This window comes from Apostichopus japonicus, chromosome 5, assembly GCF_037975245.1.
Source record: "Apostichopus japonicus isolate 1M-3 chromosome 5, ASM3797524v1, whole genome shotgun sequence".
NCBI lineage: Eukaryota > Metazoa > Echinodermata > Holothuroidea > Aspidochirotida > Stichopodidae > Apostichopus > Apostichopus japonicus.
In genome coordinates, this window is record NC_092565.1 from 11,924,618 (window position 1) to 11,936,224 (window position 11,607).

General features: G+C 37.6%; 1 protein-coding gene across 2 annotated transcripts in view; it reads right to left on the reverse strand.

Annotated features, from left to right (window-relative positions):
- The window catches only part of LOC139967664 (4-hydroxyphenylpyruvate dioxygenase-like protein), a 14,166-nt gene extending 6,215 nt beyond the window's left edge, over positions 1-7,951 (reverse strand). The window contains exons 1-3 of one of the 2 annotated variants that reach the window (XM_071971648.1): positions 7,801-7,951; positions 4,266-4,934; positions 1,099-1,268 (exon numbers count right to left, since the gene is read on the reverse strand). In XM_071971648.1, the coding sequence (XP_071827749.1) occupies positions 1,099-1,268; positions 4,266-4,934; positions 7,801-7,811 (850 nt within the window). In that variant the 5' untranslated portion in view covers positions 7,812-7,951. Of the gene's footprint in view, positions 1-1,098; positions 1,269-4,265; positions 4,935-7,607; positions 7,766-7,800 lie in introns of those variants that run through there. The other variant, XM_071971649.1, reaches the window with a different exon arrangement.
- Positions 7,952-11,607: the final 3,656 nt, after the last annotated feature.

Consider the following 11,607-nt stretch of genomic DNA (forward strand, 5'->3'; position numbering starts at 1 on the left):
CAGTGACAATGTTTATTTTTAGGTTTGGTGATCACTAGTTTTGGCTTTGACCATTGAAAGCTTAGGTTTCCATGACAACTCAAGTTATCACTTTTATATTATATGGGACCAATTGATGATTTCATATCTATCAAAACAACAACCCAAGACCAGATGCCCTGTTTGGGTTTGAAGTTTTCATCCCCTCTATCTCTGCTAATGGGTCAAAATTCTGAGAATTAAGTACATCGCTCTTGATTGCGTGACTTTTTACTACTCAATAATACCAAAAAGTTTGGAGTGTTTGGTAGGGATCGTTCAGTATTAAGTGTTTGCACAATGGTACTTTACCATACCACCTTGAAAATATGAAAAGAATAACAAAGAATACATCAAAATTGCATTCAGGTCCTTGAAGCACTATGACATCACAGATTTACAGCTCTAAGACAGCTCTCAGATATGACTTTTAAACTAAGGTATCTCTCAAACATAGTTCTTCAAGATTGTTTTCGTAGCTGTTTGGGTGAGTTTGTTCTTCACAATGATCTCTGTCTTGTATTAGAAAGTGTAAAAGTAAGTTGGCCTGACGTTTCCATCCTAGCAGGATCTTCTTCAAAGGCTAAATGACAAGTTATGATAAGATATTTTATGACAAGATATTTTATTATAATGACAAGTCATTTAGCCTTTGAAGAAGATCCTGCTAGGATCGAAACGTCAGGCCAACTTACTTTTACACATTATCTTACACAGGCTATCTAGTGGATAAGCAGTTTGGAAACAGTTTTATTTTGTCATGTATTAGAAAGATAATGTTTGGGATTACGTCCCCTTTCATGTATGACCGCACAATTCTTTTCAGTAGGAAGTATTTTTCTTTAACTTTGAGAGACATCGGTACCCATTTGCGACCTTTTCCTATCGTCTGCTGATACAGATTACGCGAGTTTATCTATTTAAGACTTTGCTATACTATTTCCTCCATCTGGGGCTACAGTATTGCAGGCCTAGAATTTCACAATTTTTTTGGAGCCACTTGCTGGAAAAACGGCAACCACGTTCATCCACTTCCATGTATTACTGTAAGTTGTGGACTATTAAAGTTTTTTGAGTTACCGGGCCCACTGATAGCTTCGGCAAAAACAAACGCAGGCTTATCAGGATCTGTTTGGGAGGACTCGGTGAGTGACAATCCTTGTTCAGAGCATCTCCAATATTCAAGAGCTTTGAGGCGGAGACCTGATGATGTCTCCTTGACCACCATTCCCTGTTCCTCATCATCGTTTCTACGGAAAAAAGAAAAGAAAAAAATAGACAATCCCAGTAAAACTGCTGAGTACTGATATTCAGATTCATGCACGGATAAAATATTTAGAAAAGAGATTATTCGCAAACTCCTATTCCTTCACACTGGACACTCTACCTGTAAATCGCACATACTCATACGATAGAAGTCTATTGCGTCAAAGTTACTGTCAAATTGTCTGCATCACTGAATAAAAGCCTTACATGTTTTTGTCCCTTCAGATATGACCTTTTTGTTTTGGTTAAATTTGATGAAAATGTTAGAATGAATCTTTCGTCTTGATCATCTTCTGTAGAACTCATTTGTTCAGTGACTCAGATGTGCTTCAAAAGTTTTAAACTTTCCTTTTATAATTTTCTTGCTGAGTTATTCTTGAAATCTGATACTGTACACTTTGAATGCTTACTTAGATGTCAATGTTGCCTGTATTTTTATAAGTTCACCAAAAAGTTCAAAATGCAAATTTTTGGGAAAAAAATAAGATTTTTCATCTGCACTGATAAATGTTTCAACTATATATCATACAGAAACAGAAAGCTGTTGACTGGCGAGGGTATTCCTTGCAATATTTTTGTGTGAGAAAGTTCAACAGTAATACTGCAAGTTACAAGATTTTGAAGTGTTGATCAAACTTGACTTCAAGTGATCAAGGCTCTCTCTCTCTCTCTCACTGGCTTGCTGCCTTGCTCGCTCTTTCTATCTCTTTTGTACTAATGCAGCCCTAGCTATCGACTATCAGACCATCCAAGCTTTACTTTTGAGTGTGATCCAAAACAAGGTAACATATTGGTTAAATTAGTTTAAAATTAATACCCAATATTTTAGTAAAAGATTTATTTTTAAATACAATAATCTAGAACGAAAATTGGAAGAAAAACTAACTAATAAAAAGGCACCCAATAGGATTGAAATCACGTCAATTTGGGTTTTGATGTTTTCAATTAAACATTTAAATTTAAGTAAATTTTTGGGAATGAGGTTGCAAAGAAAGGAAAGAAAAGCAGTGAAACCTACTGTATGTAGTCAGGTCACACTAACCAAATCAACAAAGACCCCCCACCCCACCCCCACCCCCACCATGCTTGTTCTTAAACTTTTCCATGGAATTGTCACATACAGCATCAACTTAGGTACAGCACTTCTAGATTTAGCTGGTACATGAATTGCATGGTACATTAGGTATTGTGTACAAATCTGTCCCTCGTGCAACAGTTGTCCATCCCTCCAATTCTAAATTTGTGGTTACAAACATCACAAGAGAGCTGTGTAAAACTAGCCTTTGTGATCTGAAGGGGCAGAGCCAATTTTTTTCCCATTTTAAGAGTCAGAAAATTTAGGTTTTATTAACACTTGAATTGATATTAATGAGTTTTCATTGTTGCACCATATAAGCTCTAACCCTTGTTTATGACGTTTGAGTGGAGAGGGAGGGGGGAGTGGGAGGGAGAAGATCAAGTTTGGCTGACATTCATTCTGGGGAGATGTTTGTTCTGGTATTAGGGAACTTATATGCAAAATGGTGCTATCACATCCATCATTTAACTACATTCCTCTAGTAAAAATTTTTGTAAGTATAATTTATGCACACCTGTGTTATAAAATGTAAGCCAATTGGAAGCAACTTTGGGGGAGGGGAGGCTGAGTGGAGGAGGGACATGTCCCGAGTGGCTATGGCCTGTATATACTTATGATATCAAACATTACAATTACATAATAGTAATTGAATTTGACTTCTAGTGACCTTTGACATCCACCAATTGCAATGGCATGAATGTACTGAACAAGGAGCATCTACAAACCAAGTATTCAACTAAGCTGTACTTTCTGAGTTATTGTGTTCACATGGTTTTTCAGACTGAAATTCAGTTGACCTCCAATTACCTTTGACCAATGACCACAACAGAAAAAAATATAGTTGCTTTACTCACTGCAGTTGATCTGCATGCAAGGTGCACAGTTATTTCGAGCTTCATTTCTAGAGTTATGTGCAAACAGGGTTGTTGTTGAAGACTTTAACCCAAAGTAGTCAAGTATTAACTGCACTGAGTTTTTTTGTGATGTAATTACAGTAGCTGTATTTTTACAAACCATGATATTATCTCAAGTTTGATAGCCATTTTCCTCTTTGTTCATTCATGCTGAACTGAAGTTGGTCAGATAACTTAGAGTTGTGTTTCGTGTCTGTGTGTGATCTGCGATGTATTCCCAATTTTCTCCCCCCCCCCCCTTGTTTTTTGGCTTTAGTTTTAGATGATACTTCATGTTCTAACGTTATGTGACATTTATCTGATCACACACATTAAAGTAGTATATGTAAAGAAAATTTTCCTCTCAAGTTTAGAACAATTTTCTGTGGTAATTCTTTCAACTCACATACTTTGTTTTGATCGCAGACACCATCTACTAAACAGCTTCAATTTATAAAAACCTCCTTACATAACCCCAAATTAACTACTGTATTCTCTGAATGCCTCTTTCCACAGCAGAAACGACTCTAGTCATAACCTTAAGAGTTAAATGTATCATAATTTTGTTACTCTATTACTCCCCGGATGCTCACCTTTCTGGTTCCACCCAATTACCCCCACCAACCATCCCCAGAAGTCTGAGAAAGAATTTCCCTCTGATCAAGGTTACTTTTCCTTATCAGTGTTACCTCCCAGAAGCTGCTTTTCCAAGTTCTCCCACCTACCTCCCACTTCCCTCAGCTTCTCTCCCCCACATCCCAGCTTACCCAACCTATCCCCTCCTCCACCTTCCTCCCCATCACCCTTCCCACCTGGCATGTGCTCCATCCTAGAAGACCATTCTTAGACTTTCATTAGAAACCTGAAACTAGTTTATAAATATGAAAAAGCAAATCTTCTGGTATTCACACTCACAGTTTGTTTGCAACTGATATCACACATATGGTTTTGGATAGTAAAGCTTGCAAAAATAAAATGTCCACTATAACAAATACTCTCATCAAACTCACCTGTTGATGCTGAATCTCTTCATTCCTAAACACCGTTCGTACCAACTCATGGTCTCGTTGATTGTTCCTTCGCGACAGGCGAGCGTTACATGGTCAAAATGAGTTACGTGAGATTCTTTGGAATGATCCAATTGATCATCAATCACATTTGTGAAGCCCGGTAGAAAGGCACCTCTGTATTGCGACGTGTCCAGTAACGTGTGTACCATGTTACCGAGGCCCGATTTGATCACAGCATACCTCAGAAATCCAGAACCACCCTCATCAATCGTTCGTAAATCGTATAAAATGTCGGCACCGTTCCCTCTGGCGACATCTAATGTCTTCTCGATATCTGATGGCTCAAAGGCAATGTTGAACACAGAATGACTGGAAATGGAATTTTTGCAGACGGATTGAGGTAGCGCAATTGACGGGTCAAGTATAGGTAGATGCTGACCATTTAAGATCTTCCGGTCCACGTTCTGATGAGACTGTCCGTTCTCTGGGTTCATCATCTCCGTGACCAGAAGCCTTGCGGTCCCGCTTTGCATAGCCCATTGTCTCACATTCGAATAGCTACTCTGTGCAAATATCTTGAAACCAGCTTGTTTCAATTTAGCAAGAATGACAGGACCATGCGTGACAGCCAACTGGATATGATGTACTGCAAGGCCAACCATCTCAAGACTTAAATGAGACAAAGCAACAAAAAATTCTCAAAAATGCAAATGAAAAGCAACTTTTATAAGGCCATGGAAAGAAAGTTTTTGATTTGTATCCGAACATTTTTTTAATTGGCATGATGCTTCTTTCCTTTTTTTTACATTATTATCATTATTATTGTATTCAGTTTTAAGCTTCCTTCATGATTTTCATAACATACAGGCCTACTGTACCACCTTATATGAATTTTATTGCTACTGATAAACTGATGTACTGTAGGCCTATCACTGAGGGAGATCAGTTTTGGTGACTAGGGTACTGCATGTGGGTAGTACTAGTACTACTACTAAGTAAAAACTTGGCGTAATTAATGTCATAAAGTTATAATTATACCATTTTATTTTTTAGGTTTTTAGCTTTTTAGCTATTGTGTCATTAATGGAAATTTGGGCAGGATTCTTTGGAACATGCAGGTGGTGGAAGCAATCTAACTTTCATTCCTATGGCCAAATGGAAATGAGATTTCCTTCTTGATACATCATATTTACAAGGTTTCCTTTGTTTTGCTCAGATGACCTTTGACCTTGACTGAAAAACAATAAGCTCCATCTACATCTAGAGGGCATACACACACAATTGATCCCAGTTTAGAGATTCATAAATTTTGACCTCTGTTGACCTTAAATGACTTTTCACCTATAACAAACCATTAGGCTGCTTGAATTCAATATAAGACATCCTGAGGTCAACCAAGGTTTCCCTTCTTGAGATACTGTGGGGCACACACAAAGGCATCACAAAAAACACATGGCACTGTCCACACACACTCCAACCTACACCTGTATGCATGCAAGCCATCAAGACAGCAAAGCTTATGATTATCATTGCAATCGAGCATGAGGCATTTGAACATATTAGTAAAGGCAATTAGGGAACTGATCTTAAGGAATTGGAATGAATAAGAAAATATATATAGAACTTCTCAATCCTTTTAAATTGTATTTTTAGGGAGATATGATCACTGGATCCGAGGTTGAATTAGAAGTGTAATATCATTACAATTCCTTATCACACCAATTCACCTCCTTGGTTTATTCATGACATTGCAAAACTTGTGAAATATTTTGACCATCAATGAGCAACATTTACAGTATGCTTGTTATAAAAATTCTGACTTTAACTGGGATGTTATCTTTTCCTTTAGCTTTTGAGGCCAAACATTTGGACTACTATCTGCTAAGTTCTAACTTAAACCTAAGTTAAACTTAGTCCAAGCCTAAATTTTTTATAAAAAATGTTGGATACATTGTTAGCCTGTTTCATATACTGTAAGGGTGTACTTGTATGTATTCCTCCCTGGTACTATCATCAAAATATCCATCTCAAAAAGTATGTCAGACAAACCATCCGTCTTCAATCTTTACTAAAGTGTATATTTTAATTGCATAATTCTTACATTCAGACATTATTTTGGACTTATTTTCAGTATTATTCTGTTTATGAACAATTAGAAATGTTAAGAACTTGAAGTTAAACAACATTACCTATTTAACTCCATTCAAGTTCAATTAGAAAATGTAAGCTTAGGCCAATCAAACTGAACAGCAAATGGTACCAACGTAACTTGTTTATAATTACTGTAGAATGTTACCAGATTGATGTTAAGAAATCATAACAACTAGAAACTACTCCAATATTGTTTTTTCAAGATGAAAAATTTGCATTCCCTACATGTGCATAATTGATTTGAGCAAAATTCTAGACCATATTCCGATACCTGTTTACTACTGTATGTAGCAACCTACTGTAGTGTTAGGCCTAATGCAACGGCTATGGATATGAGGCACATCCATCAGCATTTCTGACGAAATTAAATTATATTTGAGGGCATTGCGACAAACATCAAACGGTTGAAAAAAATGGAGATAAGAGGCTCCATGGTAAAAGGGAGGTGATGGGCAGGGAAGTTACTGTATGGCCCTTTGCAAATTTTGAGAAAAAGGAACATCAAATTATAAATTTGTGCATCAAATACTGCACTACAGAGCATTTCATGCCTAAACATAACTCAGCTAATCAACATAGGCCTTATATATCCAGCACATTCGTTAATTCGCGAAATTGGTATTGTTACTAGGCTAACTGTGCCGAGAAACATTGAAGTCACTCACCACGAGGGAAGCAAAATGTGCAAACCTGGCAGCCTAATTTGATGAAATTACATTGTGAAAAAGACGTAAAGAGGATGTCTTTACTTTAATGTTTCATAGCAAAAGAACAAACCTAGAACATCAGTTGATATTTTCACCTTCCATATGTTTTTGAATCAAGATATTTTCACCTTCCATATGTTTTTGAATAATCTGTCCCTTAAACATATACTATAGTGTCATCGTGTGGGTCAACATCAATATCATGTCCCTGGAAATTACTGAAAATATTTGGTCACCTTAGCCTACATATATGTATACCACCTTAGGGAAAGTTTGGTGACATGTATGCGAAGTTACCGTACACCATCATAACTACTAAAACAAGACGCTATTCGCACAACTGCTATATGTGTACTATAGCCTCGCCTACTATACTGTCGTGAATAGAACATAAATGTGAAGTAACGTTAGTCAGACAGAAGTGATATAGCTCAGGTGTTAGTTTTATATAATACTAACTTTCTTGCACTAATTAATTTCTTACCAAAATCAGTAATGACAACTACTTGGCGGTTGAGTTTTGTCGTTGATTTGGGTAGAGTTCCAATGATAGCTCAAGCATGTAATATTTTGAAATATTATGTAAGTACTGTACGATACTGTACACATAGAACTAAAATAACTGTACATCGAAGTAAGTAGGTCGGCAGCATAGGTGAATAATATTCGTACACTACCTGAAAGTCATATTCCTGATTGGGTGAAAGTTCGATCACATGCTGCGAGTACTGGTAGAATTGGATTTCTTTTTTACTCATTCTATAAGCCCTTGACTGTCAGAGAGAAATTCAATTCCATCGCTTTCGTAACATCGTCATGTTCACAATGTTACAGTCTCGATATCGGGCGTCTGAGGACGAATGTGGATCAAGTTGTTTGACTTCCGTACCCAGGCAAGTCAATTTCCTTTAAACAGTGCTGTTAACGCTTTCTAGTCACTTCGCCCAACAACCATTTCGCCCAACTGCCATTTCGCCCAACCAGCCTGGTCATTTCGCCCAACCAGCCTGGTCATTTCGCCCAACCAGCATGGTCATTTCGCCCAACCATCATAGTCATTTCGCCCAACCAGCATGGTCATTTCGCCCAACCGTGTTGGTCATTTCGCCCAACCTTATTTTTACTAATATTCAGTCAGCATAATATTACTTTTTCTATTCCACTAGTTCAATTTGATTTATTTTGGGTTAGGTTACTTCGTAATAGGTAAATAAAAAAGTAAGGTCCGCTCGATATCGATCGGAGTCTGAGCAGTTATTTTGGGTATAATGGGAGGATTACACTACTTTAGGCGTTTACGCATACAATGGAAGTTATATTATTATACAAACACAGGGGAATCGGTCTTCATGAAAACCTATCAAACCTTACCCCTAAAACACTGATCCATCCTACTGACTAACAATTCCCGAACGTTTCCTTATTAAATTAAAAATATATATATAAAATTGAATTACTATATTTAATCAATGTAACCACTTTATCAATGTAACCACAGTAATCACATATGTAATCAATTTAACCACGACTTCAAGTTTCCTTAATACTCGGTTCGTATCCCGTAACGTTAACAATTCCCGAACGTTTACTATATCAAACCTAACCCCTAAAACACTGATCCATCCTCAAGATTCCTTAATATTCGGTTCGTATCCTGTAACGTTAAAAATTCCTGAACGTTTCCTTACTAAAGTTATACAAAGTAAAGGACTTCAAGTTTCCTTAAAATTCCTTAATATTCGAACGTTTACTATCAAACCTAACCCCTAACACACTGATCAATCCTCAAGTTTCCTTAATATTCGGTTCGTATCCTGTAACGTTAACAATTCCGGAACGTTTCCTTTTGAAATATCATATTTAATCAAGGTTGGGCGAAATGACCAGACTGGTTGGGCGAAATGACCAGGCTGGTTGGGCGAAATGACCAGGCTGGTTGGGCGAAATGGTAAGGTTGGGCGAAATGGCAGTTGGGCGAAATGGTTGTTGGGCGAAGTGTCCTGCTTCCCTGTTAACATCGAGAAAGATTACTGAAAGGCTATGTACTAATGTGTTTGTTCTTGCGGGAGATGTCGTGAAGTAATTTTTAACATTTAGTCCGAAATGTCAGGGTGACTCAAATTATTTTGAGATATCTTGAGATATATGTGAATTTTACTAATAACTCCAGATACCTTAAACTCAATTTCAGATAAATAAAAAACACCACATAACTCTGCAGGTACCTGAATTCATATTTTCAAATATCTGAAATTCTAAATTCATACATCGTGAATCCAATTTCAGATAACTCTAATTCGGTATAGATATCTCAATAAGAATTTCAAATATTTTATATAACCCATATTAAGATATATCTGCAATACCGGATGAAAGTTAAAACGGCGTTCCATATAGGGCTGCAGCGGTTGAAGAGGAGGTGCTGTGTATGATATGAAAGCGACTAAATGTTTCGTACCCATATGTCAAACTGCAGTCTTCTCTAACTCTTTGTTGAAACATACTCTCGGTGTGACACTATCTGCTATGGAAGTGCATTTTTCTGTCCTGTTTTTTTATTGAGGGGGGGGGGGGGGCGTGGACTTCTTTGACTTCAGCCCCAGTACATTGGTCAGATAAACTTGATCTTTCGTTAATGTGTCATGCTGGTTTTGAAAGGCAAACATATTTGCGTCAATCGAGTCTTCATTCTGCAGAAATGGTTTCGTTCACGAGAGTCTGAGAAAATTGCAATGATTTATTGTACTAATTTTAAAAAAAATCTGGATAAAAAACTATAAGTTCGTATGTTGAAGTGCAACGTGTACTTGATAGAGATATTGATCATTCATGCAGTCACCGTTCGTTTCCAAATTTGATTTGCTTATGTAATCGTGGGAGGCCTGATGGTTGGAATACGGGCGGGCATCTTGTTTGCATCAAGTCGTTCACATGACACAACACAAATAATCGAACAGGTGTGGGAGGTTACGGTCGAACAGAGACCGCCGAGCCGAGGGCGGGCGGCGGTCAAGTGCTTCACATGTTTTGTTTTTAAAACAAAATCAACAGAGCCCCATATCATGAATTAGAAGTAGGCCTTATCATTTTCGTCAATGAATGGTGCAATTTTGTTTCTATTTTTGTAATGGAGAAATGCCAATTTTCATTCATAACAAAAGTCACCATTTTCTTGAGAGATAAGAACTTATCTGCGATCCCTTTATTTTTTTTTCTTTTTTAATTTAACTGCTATTAAAATACCACTATACTGAACAACATTCAGATAATGGAATTTGTGGTAAAGAATGCAACAGAGGGCCAAATTTGTCGTGGGGCGTTTTGAGGTGATCTTTCGGATTGCATCCTCAAATCAGATTCACATATCGCACTACCCTTCGAGGTTTTTTCCCCTCCTCTCACCCCTCCCCCCCCCCCCCACTCATCAAAATTGGATCCTCTTCTGCCCTAACTGTACTGTTGGCTGCTATCACATCCACAGACATGGCTTATATAAGATGTCAACGATGTTTATCTAAACTGATGAGATTCTCTCTACACACTTAGCGAAACTAAATTATTATATCATGGGAGAGCTCTGTAACTTCAAATCGGTCTTAATTGGACATGATGGAGTATGCCGATTTTGTAGTTTTGTCAGGGAATACATGATATTCCTCAATATAATTATTTTTCTTCCAACCAAACCAATGAAAATATGACACCTTTTCAAGTGAAAGTTGTGCATCGTCCTCTTGATTTTCTTCCTATTAAATTTACTAAACGTGACTTGTCGCCATAGAAAATGTTATGAAGGATGAAAAATCGACTAAAATTCGACGTGTGTATGTTCCCCCTTCTATCTTTCTTTTTCGAGTATGGTGTCGTTTAAAGTTCATCATGACGTATAGCCCAATATATGCTAGAAAATCAAAGAATGGTCAGGCACCTTCAAAATACCATTGAACAAGCTTTTCATATTATCTATAATTTCTGTTCTGAATAATACAACTCTATGCGGGATCTGGTATGGACGTCGATTTGGGGGGGGGGGGGGGGGCAGGGGGTCTCCTCATTTTGTTTTGATGAGGGACATTAATGCACTTCGCCCCACCCCTGCCCCCCCCCCCCCGCCCCTCACGTTTGGGGGATTTGGAGCTCTTAATGGAAGGCCCAGTTAAGAGGTTTCCTCTCTCTCTTTTGTTTGATGCAATGTTTTGTTAATAACCTACACCCCCACACAAACAAGAATAAACGTCCACACATTGGTCACTGGTTCAAGCACTTTGTTTTGCAATACCTGGTACGCATTAGGAAGGATTTGAAGGCCTTCCTTTCTTATTTTTTCCTATCCTTTCTTTTTTCTCTCTACCCCCCCTTTTTTTTTTGCACTTAAAATTAGTTGCAAAAGATCAACACAAGTATACTAAAGTGGGAAAAAATCGAGCGTGGGCATTTCTTACCTCTTATCTGTGTTTCTAAAAGCACCGCTACTTCGGTAGCGA